A 27,187-nucleotide genomic window follows, 5' to 3' on the forward strand; every position below is an offset into this window, starting at 1 on the left:
TTTTGGAAGGTCAGTCATCCTCAGAGGTTTGGGGTGTTTAGCAGGTGCGATCATCAAGTGGGGCACTCCTTTAGTAGGTCTTCTACTATCGAGTCCAATCGGGGGAACATCCTTTTAGTCGACAAAATACCCCAATGGCCTTCATGTGCCAATTCCACCACCTGTTTCCTCAGCGGTGCAGGTAACACCATCTTGTTGCCTTTTAGCAGTAACCCTTCCTCAGATATGGCCAGTTCTTCTTTTACATGAAGAAGGCTGTCCACGTCTCTCTGTATGTCTGCCACCCCGAGTCGACCCCTTTCCTTGGCTCGCCTCCACCTCCCCGACTGTAGGCCCTCTATGACGATTTGAAAGGCGCGTCTCTATCCACTTCTTGTGTCAGCCTCACCGGATCCACTCCTTACGGAACAGTTTTTCTTACTAGGTAACATATGTATTGATCAGCCACGGATGGGTCTGGCACGTTTTCTGACTTTGGGTGATGGAACAGGAAATCGGTCGGATTGTCCACCTTCCCATGGCATTGGATGATGTTAAATGCATAGTCTTGCCACCTCAAACCCCATCGAGCAATGCGAGGAGGCATTTTCGCCTGGGGGTCTCCATACAAGAACAATAGGGCCTGGTGATCTGTGATTATTGTAAACGACTTCCCGTAGAGAAATAAATGAATGTGTTCACAGGCCCAAACGTTTCTTTTCAGCCTGTGAATATGCTTGTTCTGTTTTTGAAAAACTTCGGCTTGCATACTAAACAATATGTCTCTGTTGGGAGCTGTACGGCACCTTTTGGGACAAAAATGTTGCCCCTGCCCACCGGGCTTGCATGTACAGTCAGCTCAGTTTCTCTCTCGGCATCAAAATGTGCCATGTTCTCAGCCTCTGCTATCCTGTTGCTAATGTTCCCAAATGCCTTTTGGCACTATGTCGACCAATGAAATGGTACTATCTGTTTTGTAAGAGCTCTCAATGATTCACTGATGGTGCCAAAATCCTAAATGTATCTTGTGCTATAACTTGCCAGCCCCAGAAAAGAGTAGAGCTCCCAGACATTTGTTGGCGGTGGAGTCTCGTTGAGGGTGACAACCTTTTCAGTATCTGGGGTCATGCATTCCTCCGAGAAGGTGTGCCCAAAGAAACTGAGGGCTCCTTTTTGGAAAACACACTTCTGTCGATTTAACCTGAGGATGGCTGCTTCCAACTCAATGCACACCCCGGAGAGCAGAATGTCATCACTGTAATTGATGCAATTCGGAATGTGCTTTATCACATTGGGTATTTCTGCTGGGAAAGTTTCTGCCATTGACGAGACTCCAAACGGTAGTCGCTGGTACCTATATAGCCAAAGGGGTGTTACAAATGTGGTGATGTAGTGGCTCTCTGGGCTCAGGACCAGCTGGTGATAGCCTCTGTTCAGTTCTAACTTGGAAAATACCTTGGCACCATTTAGGAGATGTACCATGCCTGTGATGCAAGGGCAAGATGTGTTTCACTCTTGATGGCCTGATTTGGCATGTCCACGCACAGCCGGATGGCTTCTGAGCCTTTCTTCAGAACAGGCACAATAAGTGACGCCCATGGCGTGGGTCCCTCTACTGGTTCTATAATGTCTTGTTCCAGCTGTTTATGGAGTTCTTCTTCTACTTGACGTTGTATATTTACAGGGATGCCTCTATAATGTTTTGCCACCGGCTGTACGTCCTCATTGATGTGAAGTTGTATTTGTCTGTTGCGTAATTTGCCTATGCCTTTGAAGAGTGTTGGAAACAGTTGGTCAATCTTGTCCATGGTGTCAATGTATTTGTTGAGCACCACTGTACATGATGTGTATTAGACCGATGTCAGTAGTGGTTTTAAAGCTTAGAATGCACCCACATTCTGTCCTGTGGATATTACATGTACCAGGATCCTCCTTTCTTGAGTCTTATACCTGCATCTTGCCTTAAATTGTCCTAGGTACTTCAAAGGGTATTTGGACCCATACGGGTACATGTCCACTTCAGATGGGTGACGGCATGGTGCATGCAGAAGAGTCTGGTATACATGCTCACTTATGATGTTCACTGTGCTACTAGTGTATATTAGAAATTCCATCCGCCGCTCGTTCAGGTGCATGATCAGCACAGGGCTGTGTTCTGTGGCTTGTTTGTTACCTAAGGCACCTAAATATCCTTTCCGCCTTTGTTCCCCTTCTGGTGAGCTCAGCTCCATTTTGGATGGTGACTGTTCGACCAAATATCTCACATGGCGTAAGGACCGTCTCTCTGGTCGTGAAGACGAGACACAGTATCTTCTCCAATGCCTCATTTGTTTGTCCTCTCTCGAAATCATTTCCAGGTTTGTCATCTCCTGACTCACGCTCTCGTCTTCCCCCTTCCCAGTGTTTTCTGTGTATCTTGGCCGCAATCTGGGATGCCTCCGAGGGCGTAGTTGGTGCTTTCTCTCTGGGCCTGGTAATGCTGCCACTTTCACTGTCTCCTTTTCCCAGGCTTCTAGGCATCCGACACACCGACTTGAAGTGGTTCCCCCCACCCAAATACTGAGCATCTTTGCTTATACCCGGACTTGTGCTTTCATGGGGAAATTCATATCTGCATCTGTAGCAAAATGGCTCACCTTGCGTCCATTGCTCCCCCAACATTTTTTGAACCATCTCCAGGTTCATGTGGAGCCCTTCGTGTTACCCATTGCTTCCACTTGTATCTCCACCACCAGTTCTGCTCTTGCCAGCATCAGTATCTCCTTTAGCGTCCTGGATTTCTGCAGCAGTTTCCTCCTGAAATTTTGTGATTCACACCCCACAATTACCTGAGATCGCAGGGCCCTCAGTTTTGAATAATTATTAAAGTCACAATGTTTTAGTTTGATGCAAAGTTTCATCACAAAGGCATCCATGGTTTCACCCTTTTGCTATTTTGTAGTGTGAAACGCATGTCTCTCATAGTCCACATTTGTGTGTGGTGTGAAATAAGCGGCCAGAGCAGCCTTTAATCCTTGAATAGTGTATATAGATTCCGCTGGAAGTTTATCTAGTATGTCCCTTGTGGCTGGGCCTGCCTCCACCTCCAGTAAGCATTGTTGTCTGTTGTCCTCCATGAGCCCCATGGCACCCACATAAAGATCAAACTCCCTGATCCACCTGACCCACCAGGGCCCCATGTTGCTGGTGTCGGAAACATCAAACACCCCAGGCAACTGCCCTGCCAGTGATTCCTGGACACTCAGACATGTTGAACGAGACTAAATCACTCTGGGTAGGTAACACAGGGCTGCAAAGTCAACGTGATGTTTATAGAGTGAGTGTTTTTCGAAACAGAATGAGGAAATATGGAAGTTATTGCAGCTGGATTACTGACAGAATGAAATGCACCTTCTCCCCACCTTCACTGGATTGTTCAGAGCACTGGTGTAATCTCCAAATTGGCGACCACCTATTGGCACGAGCACCGCCTGTACATATTTTTGCAGTATTTGTTTCCTCCTCACTGTATTCTCTCTCCGTTTGATCACTGGTGCAGCACCATTTCATGAAATACACGGCCGTGGCACCAGGTCTGTCGGTCCACCTCCAAGGCTCGACCAGGATAAATACGCTTGCTGCTCACAGGCCTCTTTCATTCACTGCTGCACCCCGGACACTCGGATCAGAAGCAGCGACCCGACATGGGCCACTGCGCACATGCGCAGCGCAGGCTGCTCCCTTTGTCGCCAATGTATCATCTACCAGGGGCTGCCCGGGACTCGCTCGTCCTCACGGTGTCTCATGCAATAGAGACGCAGAGGCTAGCGGTTCAACATGCAACTTTCTTTATTGAGATCCGCCATCCAACTAACTTTGCCCCTGTGTTTCCATTTTGTCACTTCCCACCCCACTATCCAAGTTCCGCGACCGCCTGTGACTACATTACCCAGCCTCCCTGATACTACAGCTGGGAGGATATTTTAGGGGCAACACACTTATCGTGGAAGCAAAACGATGGGCAGCATGGGTTTGAACGAGGACTCCGGCACGAAGCAGATAGAAGAACCCAAATGAATTTGGGCATGTTTAACGTTGCGTTTAGCGGAGAGGATCCCTGTCCGCACGTCTTCTTATCTAACGTTTCCAACCCTGGGCTTTCTGGGGTCCCTTTCTCTTTCTGTGGAGTCTAACGTGTCTGGCTGCATGCAGGACGCTGGCCGGCCCTCTGCTGCACCACCTAGAACGCTGTGTTTAAGAAGCGCATTCGTGCTTATTTCATTGCTTCCCCGTGTCCGGTGAGAGGCTTAAGTGGTGCCAGATGGGGGCATTCCATCCCATGGCATGTAATAGCTCTGTGGGAGGCGGGGTGCATTTTTTGCATGCTGATGCACAGGAAAGCGAGGGTAACAAGTAAATAACAGGCAAAACGATTTCCACATGGAGAAGGTGCCATTAGCCAAACGACAGTACGTGAGCACTCCGTGTTCACTCTTTGAACTTTTGTCAACTCTTTTTTGCTTTTGTTGGAGCGAAACACCGCCGGTTGCACTAAACTGCTTCAATCCACTTGCATGGTTCCTGTTCTGTTTTCCTGGGATGGAGCCTTGGGCCCGAATGCACTTTGGTTTAAATCAGGAACTTTATGTGCGCAACACAGAGCTCCTGTCCCCGTTTTTGCTGTTCTGATAGTTCTTCTTTCATCCCATCTGATCTGATTGTGTTACGAGGTCTGCACCTCAATTGCGCGCGTATATCTTCTTCAAGTTGAGGCCAATGAGTTGGGATTAAACAAACGTCAGTGATGTTTGAACTGCATGACAGTGTTGACTAAGTGATAGCACATACTGGCTCGAAGGAGAGGGCACAGTGGGCCTTTGTCCCCCTCCCTGCTGAAGCTGGGTGCCCAGGCTTAGTGCAGTTTATTTGCTGAGAGAAGATTTCGCTGTCAATTAGGACCCGGAGCGCTCTGGGTGCGACTATAAACAATGCAGGGTGTATTGTTTAAAGTATATTATCTTCTCTTCCTTGTTATCCCCAACCAGAAACAGAAATGGTGCCTCATGCCCTGTGAGGCCTGTGGACAGATAGATACTGTGCTTTCAAATGACACATGCTGGCAGAAGGCAGAATGCCCTTAAATGCCCTGGCTCTAGCCACTGCCCAGGGCTTTTGTTGAGGTTGTTCTTGAAGGTCTGAGTAAATCTGACAAGTCATTGTTACTGGTCGGATAACCGGTGCAGACGTAAAGACATTTTGGGAACCATTCGTTTTTATTTGTACTTTCACAAAACTTGAATTTTTGTGAGGGAAACCAAATGATGGGACTGACTAGCTAAATGACCCAATGTGCATATAATATTATAACAGGCGTATTTGTAAAGCGCACGTTCACCCCCAAAGGGGCATCTTGGCGCTAATAGCAGATGTTTATTGTTACCCCACTTAATGGTATTCATTTTATTGACCTTGGAAAGATGAAGTGCTGAAGGGACCTGTTGGGATTCGAACCTGTGACAATGAGGTCAAACACAGGTCCCTGGAGTGGGTGCATTAGTCCACTGAGCCACAGACCCCGCTAAGTGGCCAAAGAAAGGAAAGTTAAAAGAAGGGACCAGCCACTCAATAAGAGAAACCCACAGCACCAGGCCCGCTACCAGGGCCTTTCACATTCCTTTAAGTGGGAGAAAGAATCGAGGGGTGCGGGCTCAGTTAGGGGGCATGACCTATGAACTGGTGGGTTGGGCGGTGGGGAGTGCAGTTTTTGTTTCACTGCTGTAGTTCTCTTGTTTCCTTGCAAGCAGGAGTTCAAATCTGTGATTAAGAAACAAAAGGAGAGGCACGGCGCACCAAAAGACATGATAGCCGTCAACTGTGGCTCTCCTTTTCTTTATTTCTGAGAGGCACTAATCCCCTGAGGCAGACCTTTAACTAAACTTAGCTCTGTGGTTAAAGGGTTTGCCTCAGCACCTTTGATTAAGAAACAACAGGAGAGGGGGAAACTGCTATCATACCTTTTCGTACCCACTCCATTCCTTTTTTTATCTATTCAGAAGCTGAGACCCTGGTAGGCAGATCCTTAACCATGCAGCACTTTAAGTGGCAGGGCTGTGGCTCAGGGGGTTGGTGCTTCTAGGGCTAGTTGAGGGGTGTCACAGCAGAGACCCAGCTCAGGAGCACTTCTGCCCTGGCAGAAAATTGAAACGGGATGCCACACCTTTTTGCCCCCTGTGACATGGACAATGAAAGCATAATATTTGTGCTTCTTAAGAGGTAATTTAAGCTTTCAGTTTCCCCACTGACTACCTTTATTTGTTCTGCTGTGCAATGGCCACTAAACCTGTTCCTCGATAATTGACTTCATCTAGGATGTTACCACAGAAGAAAGCCAGAATGTGGGCATGATGGCATGAACACATTACCCATGAGCCATCAGCCTTCACAAACTAAAGGCTGTGACACTTTAACTGTGTATTTGTTGGTCAAATCCATGTCCAACTATCACAGATATCCAATCGAATCTAATGTCTTTATTTCGGCAGAAACACCATAAAAGATAAATACAACACAGGATAAAATGGCACAAACAAATATCAAACAGCTTAAAAGATAGAACAAACAACTCCAATGAAACCCCTAATCAACACACAACGACAAACAGCCTCCCATAAGATGATTAGAGGAGTATATCACTTATATGTTTTATCCAACTTTGCGATCAAGGCACAGCTCCTATTATGGAACCTCAATAATAAAGCCATGCAAATCATCCATTGCAATTTGCATTAGTAAATAATCGGGCTCATTACGAGTATGGTGGTGTGAGCAAAACATTGTGGTAACTGAATTACTGCCACTTTTCCGAATCCGCCATACTATGAGTCTGGCCCTGGAGTGGGGGATTTATTGGCAAAATTGGCAGAATTACCACAGAACTAAATCCACTAAGGGTAATTCAGAAAATGCCCTATAGAGTCCAATGGACTCTCAAAAAGTGGGGATTAACTTCACCACCACTTGTAATCCGGCAGTAAATCCGCCAGACCAAGTGGCGGTAATGGTAAATGCTCTGGGTGGTATTCTGGCAGATTTACCACTGAAATACCGCCCAACTCTTAATGATCCCCAATTCTCTATTAGCATCTATGCGCAAACACAGCTGCTACCTCGAACTGAAGTTTTCCTATGTTGCATTTAATCAATTTTGCCCACTCTGTACATTATAATGATTGTTTGATCAGATACTGAACAACCTGAAACTGCTTGTCCCCACACTCAACAACAGCCATTTGCACTTGAAAACCATAAACTACGCCAGATCAAGGCATTTTGTTTATTACCATATGACGGCAGATATTCTCAGCTTTTGGCAAAGGAACAAGGGGTCCCCAATGGTTCCCCGCACATCTGCAGAGTACAGATGCTGAGTAGTTACCCCAATCCCAAACAACAATGAAGTATTCTATCAAGGCAAGACAGGTAACTTGTTGAAAAACGTCAATGGCAGCGCAATTGTTTTTATTAAGCAAACTATTGGTCCTGCAGCACAGTTGGCTTAATCAATGATATGATAAGATATGATAGTTTATTTATATAGCGCCTATACACAATGTGTTTCAAAGCGCTTCAAGGCAAGGGAGGGAACAAGGGAAAAAACAATAACATTCTTACAAGCCATGAACAGTAAGGATGTGAAATTAACTATCGTACTTCAGAAAGTGCAAGAGCTAAGACATAGATAAGGAAGGGAGGGGGAGAGTGGGAAAGAAATGGAAACAGACAGGCGACTACCGTACTAGGCCTGACGACATTTCGGGTAGAGCCGAAAAAAAAACAATAGGTGATGGAGAGGGGTGCAGAAAGGGAGGGGAGGAACAAAACAAGCGACTATCATATTAGGCCTGATGACATTTCAGATAGTGCTGGAGGGGGGGTGGGGAGGAAAAAAAAACAGTAAGGGGAGGGAGGAGGTTACAGACGAGGTTGCTATCATAGTAGGTCTAGGGACAATTCTGATAGAGTAAGTGCATAGAAGAAAGTAAGGGGAGGAGATAGGAAAAGGAAGAAGGGAAAGGAGGAGAGAACATAGAGTTAGCAGTCAAAAGAGTGGAGAAGCAAGAGGGGAGAGAGTGAAAACAATTGCAGAAGTCAGTAGTAACACATAATGTTGCAAGCCAGGATACAAGATGAAGATGGGAACAGCATGATTCAGGGCCACCATGAGTACAAGATGCAAAAGAAGTTCAGCATGAGAGTTGAGAAAGGGTGACTCATCATGAATGAATGAAGTCCATAAAAGTCAAATCCAGCATTGTCCACAAGACGGTGATGGTGAAACCAGAATGTGTCAGGACAGACTCCTGCAGAAGTAGGCTTGAGTGGGGTGAGGGGGGAGCAGGGTAGAAGAATCAAGCAAAACAGGCAACACCTGTGTGCGAGAATGGGGGGCACAAGGGAACATCACGGGGGACCAGAGGGAGTAACACATGTTGGTGCATGCCTACCTGCTGTCTGAGCAGGGGGTCGGGCCCTGGGTCCTCCAGGTCCAAACAGGAATTCCCCTTTTCTTTGTATGCCCTTCACTTAGGACGCCCGGGCGAGAGACGCCCTTGATCTAATAGTTAAGAGCAGGAAGGAAGAGGCAGGGCTAAGAAGGTGGGTGGTGCTTGCTAAGTGGTGAAAAGGAGCGGCAAACAGGAAGGCACCAGGTGGGCAGGGCTTGCTAAGTGGTGAAAAAGAGCGGCAGGCAGGAAGGCACCAGGTGGGCGGGCTTAGGCCAGGTGACCTAGATCCACTTGCACCTTCCACCCATCTGCAAATGAAAAAAGGCTGGAGGCTCCTTAAGTAGGGAAAAGGAGCGGCAAACAAGAAGGCACCAGGTGGGCGGGGCTTGCTAAGTGGTGAAAAAGAGCGGCAAACAGGAAGGCACCAGGTGGGTGGGGCTTGCTAAGTGGTGAAAAAGAGCGGCAAACAGGAAGGCACCAGGTGGGTGGGGCTTGCTAAGTGGTGAAAAAGAGCGTCAAACAGGAAGGCACCAGGTGGGCGGCGCTTGGGCCAGGTGACCTTGATCCACTTGCACCTGCTCCCCATCTGCCATTGCAGTTGCCCATTACCAATACAAATTGAGCTCTGGGGAAGGATCTGCCTTAGAAACTTGCCGAACATGGCAAAGAGATAGAGCAGGTAGGACAGAATTTTATAACTATCAACTGTCCACGATATAAGAAAACAAACAATACGTTTGGAAAATGCCAATTTCTGTAAGATCATGATAAACAGTGTCACCATATGAATATTGTTTATTTGTCTGTACACTGCATTTGTCATTGCACATATTAAACTGCATGATGCATATTGCATTATTCCTATTGCATACCTTTATCGTCACAGTGGTCTCACCACTGGTATGAAGAACTGCAATGGGTTGGCCAACTCAAGGTCTTGAGGGATGGATCCATGATGGGTTTTCTGGATACCCCTCATTAATATTCATGAGGTAAATTTGCATACACTGATTCTAAATGTATGCAAATATTTCCTCAAGAATATTAATCAGGGAGATCCTGAAAACCTGTCAGGATCCCGGCCCTCGAGGCCTGGAGCTGGACACCCCAGAACGTATTCCTCACTCCCTTACTTCCTTCTGCCTTCAGAAACAAATGAATGATGTATGCACATTAATCAATCAATAAGAAGAATATGGAACAGCATAAAGTTGCAATGTTCAACTTCTCCATAACAGTTAACTTAAGCATACTTTTCCCTTGCACAATTTTCTCATAGGCACATTAATGTTATAAGATGTGCCTTTTGCTCACACAGCAATGAGCTCTTTCCATAGTGCTCTATGTTTGTTGATTCAGCATCAGTTTGGCAGCTCTGTACGTTCTCAAGAGCACATTTCTGGCTGTTGCAATTCTGCCTCTTTTGTATTTTCTTCATAAATATAACTAAAAAAGAAAATAAACCGAAACAATCAAATTGGCCAAACAAAATTAGAAAACCATAAATTAAGAATTTAAAACAGGAAAAGAAAAAAACAAAGGGACCAAATAACCCCTCCTTTCCACAAATTATTAAGCAAAAAAAGCAAATCATATGTGCCAAATTAAAACATAGGACTCAAACCGAAGTAAACACATTCATTTACGATATGAAAAGAAAAAAATGAAATGGTTTGCAAATTAAAAAAAGAAACAGGCATTCATGTGAACACGCAATGTAGTAAAATAAAAATGACAAGTGCAAAAGTAACAAAGCGTCACGAGTCAAAACCGAAAGAATGAATAAAGGGGCAACATCTAGAGGAATAGCAGGAAAAGCCGCGAATGGCAATCTTAACATACAATGGACAGAATAGAGTAACAAAGTGGGAGACAGAAAATCCCTATGAGATAAAAGACAGGCACAACTGTGAAAGCATTGGTGTAAAACAAATCCAAAAAAGACTGCGTGCGATATATTGGAAATGGGAAAAGAGAATGGTATTGAAGGATATATACATTTAGCCGTTGGGGAAGTAGAGAACCAAGCGGAGCGCAGGAATAAGAAATACAGATTTGGGGATGATGTACATTGGAGGGAGCATCGTTAAGGGAAACAATGGACATGTCACAATGGTGAGAACGTCCAATCGGGAAAAGGTACAGGCTCATGGAGAGCTGTAGTTCTGGGGGTGACCAACATTACCCCTCTCTGCTCATCTGATATCTGTGGATCTCCTACATGAGCCCCTGTAAATGGAGAATTAGGTTACCAGTGGGTGTACTATGATAGTGACGTGCCGCCTGATATTGAAGTATTAAAAAGTCTGTCATAGAAGGACCTTCCAAAAGCTGAAACTTCCCCACCCAGGAAATCCATGTCATATTACATTTTATCAATTTTTATTCCATATATTTTCCATGATATGTTATCTTCAGAATAGTCTGAGATTTGTTCTTACCCTGTCTGCCCCAGGGATCTGGAATTGGCAAACGTGCAAAGGGGGAAGTATAGAGACTCCCCTCATTAATATATGTTAGGTGCTAAGGATGATGGGAGGTAAGAAGCTTTGAATCAGAGAAGCAGATCCTTGGGACATGAGGACTCCATGCCCCTCAACTCCCATACTATGTAAGTTGGCCGGATAAGCCCTGTGTCAATCCTCACTCTGACTTCCTCAGGTGCTGTTCTTTACTATGCATTTTCCTTCATTTTCAGGGATGAACCCCCGTCCTCTTTTATACAAAACACAATGGGCCTCATTACGACGTCGAAGGGTTGCCGCGGACCTCGTAAGACCGTTTCTGGCACCTAGATTACTGGTGCCAGCGGGACATTACCATATATGCCAACCCTCCAGATTTAGGCGGGAGACTCCCGATTTTTGAATGAAAAATCAGTCTATTTTTTACTGTCTCCCGCCTAAAATAATTATAACTCCAATGCAATCCTATGGGAAGAATACATTCTCCCGATTGCTGTCGTGAAATCTCCCTCGAAGGGCCTGACGAATGTTGGCATGCCTGCATTACAAGTCCCGGTGGACCGGGAAACTAGATGCTGGAAAATGTCAGTCCCCATTCTCATGGAGTCCAAAAGGACTCCACGGGAATGGTTTCATGGAAGCACCGGCACTGTTACAAATGGTGCCAGTGCTTCCGTGATGAGTCTGCCTACCGTGGCCGCTGCGCCCAGGCAGGATCAGACCTGTCGGGCACAGCGGCCCTGGCAGGAAGTCTCGTAGTGTGGCGGTCTGGAAACAAGGGCGCCGGGAAGCTTACCGGCCCCCTTGTTTCCAGACTGCCACACTTATAATGAGGCCCAATGTGTCTCCAAATTCTCTAGCAGCGGATTTATATTCTGCAATAGCCAAGCCAGAATAATGCACCCCTAATTGCCGCTTACATTACAGATGAAGAAACCCTTCCATGTCCCCTCGCACTCACTTGCATGCACTTCTGACGCATTATTATTATTGCAACCTCCCAAGCGCTCTCGCTTAAGAATCACGCAAACATTCATACCTACTGCCCCCTTCACTTCAGAATAAAACTGCACCCCCTGACCTCTGACTGAAGAATATGACAACTGCCCAGGCCCATGTGACTACAGAATAACACAGACCTCAATGGTCCCTTCCACTGCAGAATAACAGACAGTGGCACACTAGCCTCTACCTTCCAATGCAGCCACAGTAACTCAAACCATCTCTCTTCCTTTGGTAAACAGTAACAGAAAGCTGACACTCATTTAGAAACATGATATCCCCCTCCACAAGAAGTAGTCTATACACGTTTTGAATACCATGTTTACAATAAACATTTAACATAAATTGAATGGTATAGCAGTTTTAATCATCATTTAATAGATGCTCTGCGTGGAAGAGTTGGGGGAAGGGTCAACATTTATTTTCTTCTTTATAGAGCAGACAGGCCTCTCTCCTTTAGATGTTGAAGCCCTTCACCCCCACAAGAAACCAGAACCCTCGTGAAATCCCCAGTTTTTTTTTCCCACTGGGACAGGAGTAACACCCTCCCCACCAGTGGAGTAACTTTGCTGAAAATGTTGGGGGGGACATGACATCTGAAGAAAAGGTGCCCCAGCCAAATGAATGGGGGACAAAATGGTGTGCCATAAAAGTTGGGGGGGACAAACACCCCTGCCCCTCCCCCCTAAAATTACGCCCATGCTCCCCACAGGTGTCTGGCCTCACTGCAAGCTGTCCAGCACTCCATAGACCTTCCCATCACAGGACATAAGAAACAAGACCACCTCACCCCTACGCCTCCATTGCTCCAACACACTCAAGTAATCAAGTATTGACAATGTTAATACTTGTAATGTGCATGAGCTCATGTTTAAAAGCTGAGATATGTTTTCAAATCCGCCAGTAAGGGCCGCTTCCTAAGATGACAAGTTTTGCGTTCAAGGTGTTCACCCTTTCTGTCTCGATTTTCTGTGTATGAAACGATGCCACGATGTACCGTTGACTGTGTTTGTTTTGCTTATCTTGCCATAAACTGTACGAAACAAGTCTATAAAATATGAGATTAAACACATTCTTCAACCCTGCTCGCACTGAGCATACGTGCATTATGCGACGTACTCTGGAGAGCCTTCCAGAAAGCGAGCTCTATCATGCCAAACACATTTGGCACGGGCATGGGTAATGCACACTGCCTGCCATGTTCCTTCTTGGCAATATCTTATGGGGGGCCTTGTGGCATAGAACAGAACTCTTCTATTGATCGTTCATTTCCATCACCTTATATTCACAGTCTTGCATGCAATGTATAACCTAAGTAATCCTGTGCCGACGTCTAATTCACAAAGTATGACGACCATCTTCCTATTAGCCATGCCCACTCGTCCTTTTCCAGTCTTGATGCGCACGTTTTAAATGCAGCCTACTTTGTGTCGGTCGATTTGCCTCCCCACAGCTCCAGTCCCACAGCTCCAGTCCCAAGCCTGCTCCATTTGCTGTTGCTATGCAAAGGACACGATGACCATGAATTGCCTGTATTACCTCTAGATGGAAAACAATGGGCCTCATTACAAGCATGGCGGTCCGGGAACTATGGTACCGGTAAGCATGCCGGTACCGTAGTTCCCAGACCGCCATACTACGGGCTGTGCTCACGGGTGCCTTACAGCCCGCCAGGTTTTTCCTGACCCAAGATTCTAACTTGCGAGCAATCAATTTTCATCCCTGATGTCATTTAATCGTAACAGTTCTATATTTCGTTTTCCGTTTGGTTTAATGTTTTCCCAGTTATAGTCTGTGTAGGCAATGTGATGTTTCTTAGTTTAGCAATAAAGCAGCAGTGGCGGGCTGGATCGTCCGGTAATGGCCTAGGGCCCAAGTTATAGGCCCAAGCGAAACAGGAGCTGTAGCATCCGACCCCTTTGCTGTTACCGGACAATCCACCGTACCACTGTGGTTGGAAGACCTGCCTCATGCGTATGGATCGCAGTGTATCCTGGACATGAAAGCTGGCCTCCACGTGAAGCGGAGCGGAGGCCGATTGTAGGGTGTTGGGGATTGGAGAGCGAGTGAGTGGGGGATGGAGCAGGCTGGGGGTGTCGGGGCGGGGAGGAAGGTGCTCGACACAGGATGGAACACAGTCTTGTATAACGAGATTCAGCCTGCGTTCCGCAGCACCTGATTGGCTGGCGACTTCTCCCAGGTGCTAGTAAAGATTACTGAGGCATTCTGAACGTTACGGAAGAGTTTATCGGTTTGAGCTGCTTTATATGAACTGGTCATCCGGAGAGTCAGCTGTAATTGATCACATTGGGCACTTTGATCTGCATACACAGATATGTTTGCAAACCTGTTCTGGATTAACTACACCTGGGTCTATGAGCATGAAACAAACATCAATCAAATGCACGTGCTGTCCTGAGCTCAGGCTCAGTGGTGCTTTACCAGCCATGAAGGATAGCAGGCCCGTGCGCCGTTCTCCAGCCCCTAAAATTGGACATTTCATGCAGAAGTACATTATTTGGCCTGCGGCCTCTTTCCTTTGGTCAGTTTTATCTGTGGTACTTTTAGAGAGCAGGCCTAGCTCCGAGAAACAGGCAAGCGCTTCCCAGAAAGCAAAGGTAACGGGGCGCAAAGATCCAGTTTGAGGAGGTCCTTGACAGTAGTTTGGGATAGTCATCTGCAGAGCGCATAAGAAAGAGAGGTTTATTTTCAGAGGGGAGATGAGAGGGCCATAGACAACATGCATGCATGAGGCAAGATCCCAGAAGAGGTGGGCCTTCATGGGATACTGTGATCCAATGTGGGAGGAGACGAGGACGGACTCTGAGGGGTTTATGGTTTGTCATGGTGTAGGCAATCACGGTAGCTTTTGAGCCTTGGGAGGAGGCCACTCCGGCATCTGTGAGCACAGACTGAAAAGGCTTGCCTTGGAGTCTTTTTTGTTTTGCGCATTTGGATATAAGGAATCTTCAAGATGTGGAGCAGGGCAGTGTGGGATTCACCTGAGACTGTGACGAGAACACAGGCTTGAAGGGGAAGGCAGTGTTATTCCCTCCTGATATTAATGAGCTGATCCGTTCCCGTTCCTGCTGCATGGAGTAAAGGCTCAGGCATGTTATCAAGGTACTACTGCTGTCTATGTGTGATGGGACAGTGCAGAGATCGAAATTAGAGTGGAGGAGCAGGAACTTAAAGCAACTTCTGGATATCCAGCATTAACTTGCGTCCAGGAGCTACCACTGGGGTTCGAGGAGCTAGTACATGGCGCTTGTTAAGGCATACGTATCATGTTGTTCATTATTTATGATCTCTTCTGCTTTCAATGTTGTATAGATGTGTCCTAATGTTCACAGTTAGATTCACATGGGTGCTTGTGTTCAGCATCTATTGGCCTGCAGAGCCAAAAGTAGCTCCTGGTCGCTGTTGGTGTCAAGCTCTTCTAAGCTACAAGTAGGAGCTAAATAGCACGCAGATCCCTGCCATTTCGAACCCTGCAATGGGTCTCATTACGAGGTTGGAGGTAGCCTTGCCATTTTTCCTGGCACGGCTACCCCCAAACTTGTATCCGGCTCCGGCACCCGCGAAAGGGGAATCACTGGGCCATTCCGACCCGGTAATTCCCCTTGCAAGGCTGCCGGAGCCGGTACGTCCCCATTCCCATTGAGCCCCCAGAGGGCTCAATGGGAATGGGGAGGATGGTAGCAGCGTTACCGTTTATAATGGTACTGTTGCTAGAATCATGTTCTGCTCGCAGGTGCCGGTACAGCCATCTGGTCAGACTAGGTGGCTGCAAGGGCACCCACGAGCAGAAGTCCTAGTATGGCGGTACGGAAGCAACGGTGCTGTTAGTGATACCGGCGCCGTTGTTGCCTTACCGCCATACTCCTAATGAGTCCCAATGTCTGGTTCTTTGGCCGGGAAATTGTCTTTGGGTAGGAATGGTTTGATTTTTTTGTAATAGTCCGATGCGTTAGATCCAGATTGGGTGATAACATCTACCTCTCTAATGAGGGTACTACCAGTTGGGGCAATATCATGACCATCCAACAACTTTGAAGCACTGGTAGGGCTGAGCTAGGTCAGCTATATGACAGATATTCCTGGCTCAGCATTTCATCATTTTGAGTGTGGTAAAATTAGTATATTAAATGTGGTAAAGTTAACATGAGGAAATGTTGCTCAGCCATTCACCCGCCTGGAGGTGATACAGCGAGTGCGCTTATGCGGATAATATTAAATCGGGAGCTGTCATTTTTGGTTTTTACAAACCATTCATAAAAGAATACAATTCAATGCTGAAATATAAGGAGGTAAAACCACAGAAATGAACTAAAATCGAAAATGTACTCATAGACTTCAAGGAAAAACATCTCATGGTCCCAATGCCTATATCACCCGAATTGTTCTAGAAATTGGATCTTACTCGCCTTAACACTCACAGAACTCTCTCATGTTAGCCTTATGTCACACAAATACAGGTAGAAGCCCATATTTCTTGAATTTCCTCATCTCCATTCCTAGAATTATGAGTCACTCCTTGCAAATATTTCAAAAATCCGTATAACATTTCAGAGGTCATTGTAAGGCATTCCACATGACTAGTGGGCCTCACTCAGCCTTTCATCGAACTAAGGATGACAAAGGGAGTCCCTTGGAGGATTTATTTTCAAATTTGTTTATTGGCATTTGTTATTTAGTACATTTACAGGACACTAGGAGGCGTGTCCGCATTTCTAGGATAATGAGCATTTCAGAATAAAACTTTTAACATTTAACACATTAACATTACAACATTCAACTATCTCCCAGTGTTGTCCCTTGGAGGATGGAAACATTACACAGAGATCTCGTGAAATGGTGGTACTTCTGAAAAGCTGACAGGTGTGCACCCCGAAGGGCATCACATCCGTGTGCTTGGGGTGGATAGAATGAAATGTGGGGTTATTATGGCATGCTGATATCGCTGACAGCCCAGTAGAGAGGGGGAAGTCAGCCATAAATCGAAACTGCCTGACTCCTCCTTTCAACTTTGTGAGGGGTCCCAACAATTGGGTATCAGTCAATTTAGCGATATTAGCAAACCTTTTGTAACAGCACAAAAAGACGTGTCTATGTGTTGCGTGTCCTATGAAAACAGCCAAAATATATTCTCCCCCCTGCTTGATATCTTAGAATCGATGCTAAATAGGCAAACGGTACCTGCTATGGAGATCTGTGTGTGATGTGAAAGCAACGACAACTTTACCTTAATACATATTCTGTTTCCTTTTACCGGGTGAAAATAGTGCATTCGTGTCTATAAATCTCCTCACAGCTGCTTGTGAAATGGTGCACAAAGAGATACTCAGGGCCCGGTTCAAAGTGAATTTTCACTGCTGAAAAGTGACTTTGCACTGCCGACGCAAACCCTGATTCATGGAACCGTGCAAAGTGTATTTTTGCAGGGCAAAGTGATTTTGTAGTGCAAAAATGACTATGCGCTGACTTTGCCCGAACTTTGCATGGCAAAAATACACTTTGCACAGTTCCATAAATCAGGGTTTGTGCCGCAGTGCAAAGTCACTTTTCACCAGCGCAAAATCACTTTGAACCTGGCAAATATTCTATGAATCGGGCCCTTAATGTTTGGATCCTTCATGCAATGATCACCTCTCCAGGATGGGTTCTGCATTTTTGCATCAGTCCCCTGACAGTGCTACTGGGACACAGAATCCTGCTCAACAACAGAAAAAAAACACTCTATACCGTTAACCACGAAGCCAGGCTTTTTGGCTTTGACAATGCTTGCTCTTACTGGGAGCCCGGTAGTTTATCCCGTTTTGTGGCAGATGTGATGACTATGAGTAAGTAAGGCCAAGGGAAATGAAATTCAACATAAGGCTTCTCATTAATTGTGGAGCTGAAGATCTCCGAACTCCTAGGAAAATGATACAAAACAAGACCACTCTGGCACATGCGCACACCCTCCATTAATCAAAGCTTAAAGGACCCAACTCCCTTTATCTCATAGTCTGCTGTAAACCCCCTCACTTATGCCAAACTAGCCTGTGCTGACATCGGGTGTGGCTGAACCCCTCTGCAATATTCCTACACGGATGACGCATATCCCAGTTTTTGGGTTGTTGTTATCCTGCCGTTTGAATCTCACCACTGAAACTACTCCGGGCAGAGGCGTTGCTAGGGGGTCCTGAGGGGGCTACAGACCCGGGTCTTTTGGCTGTAGCCCCGGATAGAAGCTCAGGGACTACAACCAAAAGGCTGGCTAGCCCCGAGTCCCGACAGTCCCGACATTAGCATAGCCCCTGATCTTTTCCAGACCTCGCAACACGCCTGACTCCGGGCATCAGTCGCATGCTGGTTGGGGTCGTTCCCCTATTCCTCTGCCCTGCTTTCACAAGGCATCCTCAGAGCTCCCCAAGATGCCCCTGTCCATGCCTCCTTCGCAACTGTTTACTTGCTGCACCTGATGACTTTATAAAGTAATTTTGCATTTTATATTTGCATTTTTTTAAAGAAAAGGATGCCTTTTCAGAGCGTAATGATATGATAGGTCATTTTTAACATGCGCAATACCTAGAGGTTTCTAAGCACGGACGCCGGGATTGAACCTGTGGTGTTTCGTGTTGTCTTGCTTCCAAGGTGAGCACGTTGCCCCTGAGCTATCCTCACGAAACCAGTGACTTACAAAGTAGGGAATAACAGAGAGCGGAGACAACACTAGGAAACAATGCATTGTTGCAGTGAATGACAAATGGCAGGTGGTGGAGAAGTAAGAATAGGAAAATGAAGCATGTTTAGAAACTGGAGGACGTTAAAACATTTTAACAATGTTAACGATTGGGAGCCTTGAGGACAGGATTACAAATATGCGCATTACATAGAGTAGTCTGAGAGCAGAATGCAGTCAAAGTTTGTTGTGCGGTTAGTTTGGTGAGGAGGTTGGAGAGGTTTGGCGTGCCCCTTCCATGCTAAAAGGAGCACCCAAAGGAGTTTGAAACTTGTTTTAGTGCGTTCCTCTTTAGCGATTGCTTTTATGACCAGGGGAGAGCATTCCAATGGAGTGGGGCAAGTATGAAAAAGGTGCAGATGCAGGGGGAGGCACAGGGGAGAGTGCGGAGCGATAGGTTGTGACGAGGTTGCGGAGTGAAGCGCTTGAGAGGGAGAGTACAGTGAGATGCATTCAGTGAGGTAGTGGGGGGGCATGGAGAGCTGTGCAGCATGGTGATGGTAGGTAGAGGTGGCGGAGGATGCGAGAAGGTTGAAAAGCGTGTGCCTCACAAAGTTGAGGACTTTGTTGAGGATAGTAAAAGAATAGAGGGGTAGACAAGGAAGTAGGCTCACAAAGTACAAGAGTAGAGATAAGGGTTTTAGTTTAGTGGTGTGTGAGACGTGGACAGATATTTCTACATATCTATTGAGAAGGGTGAATCTGGCTGCAGCGTAAGTGGCCTTGAGAAACTGGCAGAGTTTCAGGTCACTGTCAAAGACAATCCCAAAGCTGCAAGTCAGGGGTGAAGGAGTGAAGAGGTCAGGGGGCAAAGAGATGGGAGTGGTCAGAGTGGAGTTGGCATTGGAAACTGGGAGAAATGTGGCTTCCATCTTTGAATATTTATGAGGCAACAAAAACGCCATCCACTTGCAGTTCTCCGTTAGGCAGTTGGTTACATGTTCAAAGATTGCAGGGGTGTAGGAATTGAAGGAGAAGAATATCTGAGTATCGTATGTGAAGAGATACTAGTTGCAGCCAAAAGAGATGAGTCTGCTAAGAAAGTAGATGACGAGAAGTGTGCCCCCGACTGATCCTTGATGGGGCATCGATGGGGTGGGTTATTGGGAAGGAGATGCTGGAGTTGAATGAGATAGATAAGGAGCAGTCAGGAAAGTAGATGGACACCCAGTCGAGCACAGTATCTAGGAAGCCAAAGAGGGAACGAGTTTGAAGGTGGGAAGGATGATCCACAGTGTCAAAGGCAGCAGAAAAGTCTAGAATAATGAGAATGGAGGAGAGGTGACAGCAGTGGGTAGAGAATTGGTGATGCAGAGAGGAAGAGTCTAAGGGAGGTGTTGGGACCGAAATACAGATTGTCGTGGTGAGTCAGTGAGCGTGCCTCGAGATAGTTAACTATGCGATGGATGACAACCCTCTCTAGGACTGTGGTAGGAAAGAAGAGAGACATGAAGGCAAAATAGGGGATTTGTAGGGTCAGCAGTTGGTTTCTTTAGGAGAGTTATGACTGTGGCTACAGTTCAGAGGGATATAGGATGGAGAGGTGAAAGGAGGTGACAGGTGCAATTTCCTTAACAACCTGTAATGCAAAGGGGTCATTTGGAGTGCAGGGTGGGTTGGTAGAGTGAAGAATGGAAAGAAATTCAGTGATGGAGGTGAGGGAGAAATGAGATAGGAGAGGGTGGGGAACATTGTAGGAGGGACAGATGGGGGGATAGGTTGAGGGATAGAAGGGTGGACAAAGTATTCAAGATTTTAGTAGAATGAAAAGTCGTTTGTTGAAAGAGAGGAGCAAATACCAGGATTCCTAGAGAGGTGTACTCATGGCCTGGAGGGTCCTGGATAGGTTGCAAGTGTGTGAACAGAGAGGGGAAACAAGAGTAGTGTAATAAAAGCATTTGCTGTGTTCAGAGCTGTGTCAGTAGAGAGTTCTTGTAGGCAGTGAGAGGAGTGGAGAGTTAGTCTTTATGCCAATTGTGTGAGAAGTGAAGCATGTTGTCCTCAGCAGCTGAATGGCAGGGGAAATCTATGGTTGGGTAGGTAGATAAAAGGGGGTGATGGAGCGAGCAGGGTAGTGATTATTGAAGGAGGTAGACAGTGCAGAGTTGAATTGAGTAAAGGTGAGATCAATGGAAGGAGCGAGTGGAGGAGAGATATCTTAGAGTACGATGTTGTAGGGGACAAGGGAGTCAGGCTTGACTTTACATTTGGTGATAGATGATGGAGGAGGAAGGGTGAGTGGGGGAGGAATAGAGCGGGTGACTTGAATCAGAAGTGGTCAATTTTCAGAGAAGAGACCACAGTGGAAGATATGAGAATGAAATGGAGAGATGTGTTGTGGGTGTGAGTTGGAAAGTTATGTACATTGATGAGTGAGTTGTCAGAGAAAGGGTAGTTAAGTTGGAGCTGTTGGGCCTTACTCCCAGTGGAGGGGTTGTGATGGCAGGGACATCAGATGGGAGTGTTTACACTAGGAGGTGAAGGTCAGAGAGTAAGAGCTTAAGTGTGCTTGCCAAGTGGTAGATGACAAGGACAGAAGGAGGAGCATGTGAGAATTTGGATTGAGGAATGCTCAAAGGAGGAAGGTCTCAAATCAGAGAGGGGAAGGAGTGCCAATAGTGTGTCCTTGCTGATCATGAGACCAACACTGATGGCTTTTTTGGAAATGAGGATAGTGAGAGAAAGAAAGTCTGTGTGAATGTCTGCCAGGATTGCAGTGTCATTAGATGAATCCAGGTTTCAGTGATACCCGTCAATGAGAGTTTGGGGGTGATGGGAAAGAAGAATTTGGCATTCCAGAGAACAAGAGTGAGCTCACTAGTGGAAGTATAATGGAGGGTTGTAAAGGGTTTCTGTGAATTGATCTGAACGAGTGCCCCTGAACTAATTCAGTGAGGTTTTCAGTGAGGTTTTGGGCAGTGGTTCCCCCTAGACATTTTTTAAAATACTGGATTGAAATCATGCCTTTCGTAGCACACATTTCAGAACAATTGTGTAATAATCTAGCATTAACACGCCATTCTGCAAAGCAATACATGAAAAACTTCAATCGATGCCAGGTCACCAACAGTACTTAGGAGATTGTTGCAACACAGGTTGATGCTGGCTGTCCCTCCCAAAAAAAACATGAGGACTCTCTCAACAATACAAGCCAACTTTGCCCCATTTTCAAGCATGTTCTATCCAATGCCGATCATGAGGTCTGTCCCTCACTTTCAGGTTTTTTGTGTCCAAAGAAAGTAATGAGGCTGATCTTTGAATTTATGTAGCCTTGCTGATAGGATACACATTTTTGGGATGCTGTTGCATAAAGAAAACATGGGGCCTATCTCCATATATGCAAAACAAGGGGGGGTCTGGGAATCTCTCTGCCAGCACAAACGCAGCCCAATGACCTGTTCTTGGGTGAGTAACCCCTGGGAGAGACTCTACCAAGACTGTAGCTCACTGTCCCTTTCACAGAGAATAAATGTCCTTCTATATCAGTCTTTGTCCTGCCCAGGGGCAGTCCAGCACCGAAATACTAGGCAATTCTCCGCTGAACAAGAGTACCAACAGCCATACACGTGTTTCAGCCTTGTTGGGCATCATCAGTGAGGTGAAGCTGCGCCTCTCTAAGAACAATGAGCTCTCTAAGAACAATGAGCAAGGGGTCCACGTCTGGATTGCCCTTTTAACTTAGGGTGAGACCCAAAGTTAATTTATGCAAAACAAGGGGGGGTCTGGGAATCTCTCTATCAGCACGAACACAGCCCAATGACCTGTTCTTGGGTGAGTAACCCCTTGGAGAGACTCTACCAAGTCTTTCTATCTCAATATATGCCCATGCTGCTCCCTGTTTCACATTATGTCGCCCTCAGTGCACACAAACTGCACATTTCCCGCAGACGCAAACACACAAGCATACACATATATGCATACACACGCATGGAAACAAACACTCGTTTAATTTACCTTTTGTGAACCTAAAAGCCCAACATTTTAAACTATTTTTAAGCTGACATTGGACAACTTGAGATAGCTTTATAATATTCTATACTTCTTAACAAGTGCAAGAATTATACACCAGCAGAAGAGCCTTTGTGATAAACCTATTTGCTTGAAGTCATCTTTTGACAATGATATGCATCATTTGCACTACACTTGATATCAACTAATTAGCTATGACACTTATGTAGAACTGAGAATTTTGAAAATAAAGGGCTACCCCTATATTGTTTGTCATGTCTTCTTACAGGTGTGCAACTAGACTAAACCGTTGTCAGTGGGGGGTAGCTTACACTTGAAATGGTGGGCAAGGGCTACCTTTAGAGACTGTGCAGTCAGGGCAAACATACTTGTGAGGTGCCCCTTCCTGTTCTCACCAAGGAATGATTTTAGCAACCTGTGCCAAGTGAGCTGCACATTTTGATCACACTGCGCTATTGACATTACCCAAAACATGCTAGGATTTAAAGACAAAATGCACCTTTTTGTATTGTTCCTGCCAGCATAGTAATGCTCTGGTGGTTATGTGGTTCATGGTTGGCTTTGTCAATTGGTAGCTCATTGTGCGTGTCCATCTGCGCTATACCGTACTTCTATGTAAGATGAAGTGCTTTCAGGTGTCAGTGGGCAGTCAGATGGGAGTTCACAGCATTTGACTAGAAATTGTGGCCCTAAATTTGTGCCATGGCTTAGTGTCACCTGACATAGTATCACTTAGTCTAACATTCTAGAATGGCATAGCAAGGCACACACGTTGGAGAAGGAATGTCCTGCATGGATATATACAAATATATCTGAAAAAACGGTGATGTTTCCGAAGTGAACAATGTTGTCCCCTGTTATTGGGTGGACTGTTGGGCAGTGGAAGAGGGTATGCCCGGATGTGGGTCCCTTGCTCACTGTGCCATAGGGACATCACCCATTAATTAAACTGCTGCCCATCAGAAAAAAAACATTGCCCGACACTAAAATACATGTGTAAACGTGGAGCACCCAGGACTGGAGCAAGATCTGCGATCAGGATGCCTTGACCAGCCCCAGTGCCCTTCTGATGAGACGGCATTAGGGGCAAAATTCCAGGACTGCAACAAAATGTCCCGTTTTTTTGCACTGTTGAGCCCGGTGTAGAAGTATGACATGATATGATATTTATAATGCGCTTAGTACCCGGAGGTTTTTAAGCGTGGACCGAGGATCGAACCTGTGTTGCTCTGTGTCGTCTTGCTTCCAAGGCGAACAAGTTGCCCTGGCAAAGTTACTCCACTGGCTGAGCTATCCTCCTAAGACAAAGCCCTCTAAACCCCTTCCCCCTCTCCCCCCCACCTCCCTGCGCTCGGTACGCTTCGGGTTGACGCATTCTTTCCCTGAGCACCACCCCAAACTGTCCCATCGCACCCTAACATGCCTGTGCGCAGTGACCCGAGTAGCACAGCCTTATCGTTGCGCAGTTAGAACGTCGTATGCCATCACACCAGCCGATTCACCCACTTGCAGGACACGTTACTCCCAATGCTACCAGGCAAAACGAAAAATATTGCAAGGGGTGATTATACTATTGTTTCTACATTGGGAAAGATGTTTTGTGGTTCCATCTTGCGTTAAATCTAAACTCCAGTGCCTGATATCTGAAAGCAGGCTGAATGCTTTATGGGGTGCAGTGATTTCCCACATTAGTTGAAGTGAGGCTACATGACAACGTAATGCACGTCTGCTGTCAGCACACGGTGGGATTACGCACGCTGCGTCATGGCAGTCGGGTCCCCGTGGCACTGGTGGCTGTGAGGTTATGCCAGACTCAGTCTCTTGAATGCCACTGGACTGTGCCATGATTAGGAAGTGTGGAGGCGACACACGGCAAATGAAATAGAAAACGTCTTCTCGGGCAGTGCAAGGACTTGGATGGGGGCACTGTCAGTAACAGGGTCTACTTTGAGAGAAGGGAACTATAAAGTGTAGAGGTCAATTGTGCTGTGAAGAGCAAGTGGAGAGGTACAGGGACCAGAGTAAGGGCAGTGGCTCTGTTATGAGCTAGCTATATTGTGAGGCTCTGGAGCCACACAGGGGCACAGTGACTGGCCAGGGAGCTGTACGTGTCCCCGCTCTGTTCAGAGTGGGGGCAGGAGGCACTGTGATAGACACATGGCAATGTGATGGCGCTCAGTAAAAGTCTGTAAACACAGTGGAAGGATGGCGGCACTTCGAGGGAATGGGCATTGGGAGCCACAGGGCTGCACAGTGAGGGACGAGGAGCACAGTGGGGAATAAGACAACCTCTCAGTTACATGCACAAGCTCCTCCGCGAGGAGCACGCATTCCTACAGTGAGGAGCACACATTCCCTCAGTCAGGAGCAGAAGTTCCATCAGTGGGAATCCGAGGTTTACTAAAAGAAGCCGATGGTCCATTCACTCTGACGTCCCCCTTTCTTCCCTCAGTCTGATGCAAAGGGTCAAAAGAGTTACATTCTCAGACCCCCTATGGGAGCTGACCAGGGTCTCACCCGTCAGGTGTCCAAGCTCCTCTGAATTAGACACACACAGGCTGCCTTTCAAAAATGCACACATATCCCCAATGTTGCGCGGGCTCGCGCACCCACACATACACACTCCCCTCAGAAAGACATAAAAAGTAAGAGATAGAACAAGTGAGAGAAAAATTAGAGCTATAGAGCGAGAAATTAAAAAGTAAATCATGTGTAATATGCAAACAATCACCAATGAAATTCATCACATGCAATTGTACCCGTACATATTGTGTATAATATTAAGAAGTGACTAGAGTGTACTACTCAGTGATGTATTTTGCGAACCCTGCCGCCATAATCGAGGGCATGAAACAGGCCTATAACGGGCTTGTGATTTCGTGTCGCATTTTACTTGTTAACACAAATAAATGTGTTTGTGGAAATGTGTTAATGTGCTGCACCTCAGTAAGATTTTGTGTTGTGAAACATATTATAAATTCGATATATGTTTTATTTTGTTTTCAGGAAGTCCCAGTGCCGCAAAATTAACAGGATGCTTTCAAACGAGTCGTTGCACTCGCCCGTGTTCAACCGGTCCATCTCGCAGGTCTCCATGGACAGCACGTCAATGGAGGACTTTTGGTGTGAGGTCGAGAGCATCCAGGAAAGCAACGAGGAGGGCCGTGAAGGGAGCATTCTGATGGAGGTGAAGCCTGCTGATGGTGAGCCAAGTAGTCTGTGTCTGTGAATTATTATCGGGGTGTTTATTGATAAGCAACAGGGTGCTTTACAACCTCAATGGGGAAGAACCCGGTGGGGGAAGCAGAGAAACAAGGGAGTGGGGAGCTCACAATAGGGTATGGGGAGGGCGTGCAGTTTGGCACCAAGGGATCTACAAACAACCAGATTAGGAAACAGTGGGGAGTAGATCACCCAGGCTTGTGTAGGGTTAGGAGTGAAGGGCGTGTGGACCTAGGCGTTAGGGAGCAGTAAATGATATGCCATACCACCCAGGAAAAGCGGACATTGCAAAAGAGGGAAACAAAAGGCCCTCAAAGTGTTGCCAGGGTGAAGAGCTATTACCATGAAAAACCGCTTATGCCATGTTTAGTCGTTTCCGAGACCCATCCTCTTTCAGTTGACGATGATCAATTTTTGACACTTGTAAACCTCAAGTTATTCTTACCTACCCTGTTATATTATGTGAATAGATTTCTTTATACTGGACCTGAACCCTGCCATCATAGTCTCTCTCAGAGTGTAAAATAAATAAATAATGTTAAGCAAGTAGCAGAAAGTAACTGTTCAACTCAAATTCCTACACAGTTAGGAGCCGATTCACAAAGACTTTACTTTGACTTGCCCTTGTCATAAACCCGATCAGAGCAATTTGATTAAAAAATGAAGTTGCTATGAGTAACTCGGGCTTAATCCTGACTTACATCTAGTAAACCAGGTTTAAGTCAGAGCTACTCAGAGTAACTTCTTTATGAATCGATTAGACCTCACAAGGTTTAAGTCCAAGCTAAATCAGAGTTACTCATGGTAATTTATTTGGGATTTAGCCCCTTACAAATGTTTTCATGTTTAAAAATATCAGGACAATGGGGGTCATTACATGTTTACCGGTATCCCGCCGGTAATTCCAGAGGTATAGCGGCAAACGGACCTACAGCTACCGGCGCCTGATATTCCGATTTTACTGGTAATACCAGCAGTTTTTTGCCAGTGGGAACCCCATTGACCTACAGCTCTTGGCTGGAGGTAAATCAGTCATCCCCCAGCGGCAAACTTGGATTTTGGCGGTGCGGGAAAAGTGAAAGTAACAGAATTACCACCGCTTTTACTGCCACTTTTTCCTTAATGCCAAACTTAGAATGAGGCCCAATGTCTTATGCCATGTTTGCGACAGTAACAGTGATTGTGATATGTTACTGCTAAACCAAAGTTTTATGGTTAATAGAAAGGACATGTGAAATGCATGGAACTTGATCAATCACATTTCAAAACAGTACTGAACCAGCAGGCCGAACAGGCAGCCATCTTGTGATTATCCAGGAAAGAACTAATTATATATTTGA

General features: G+C 46.1%; 1 protein-coding gene across 4 annotated transcripts in view; it reads left to right on the top strand.

Moving 5' to 3' along the window:
- Positions 1-27,187, top strand: part of ARHGAP28 (Rho GTPase activating protein 28) — a 1,312,783-nt gene that overhangs the window by 959,649 nt on the left and 325,947 nt on the right. For all 4 annotated transcript variants that reach the window (XM_069620694.1, XM_069620693.1, XM_069620692.1 and 1 more), the window contains one exon: positions 25,632-25,828. In XM_069620694.1, coding sequence (XP_069476795.1) covers positions 25,632-25,828 — 197 coding nt within the window. The remainder of the gene's footprint in view (positions 1-25,631; positions 25,829-27,187) is intronic.

Source organism: Ambystoma mexicanum, chromosome 5q, assembly GCF_040938575.1.
Source record: "Ambystoma mexicanum isolate Mex_15411 chromosome 5q, UKY_AmexF1_1, whole genome shotgun sequence".
In the NCBI taxonomy this organism is placed as follows: Eukaryota; Metazoa; Chordata; class Amphibia; order Caudata; family Ambystomatidae; genus Ambystoma; species Ambystoma mexicanum.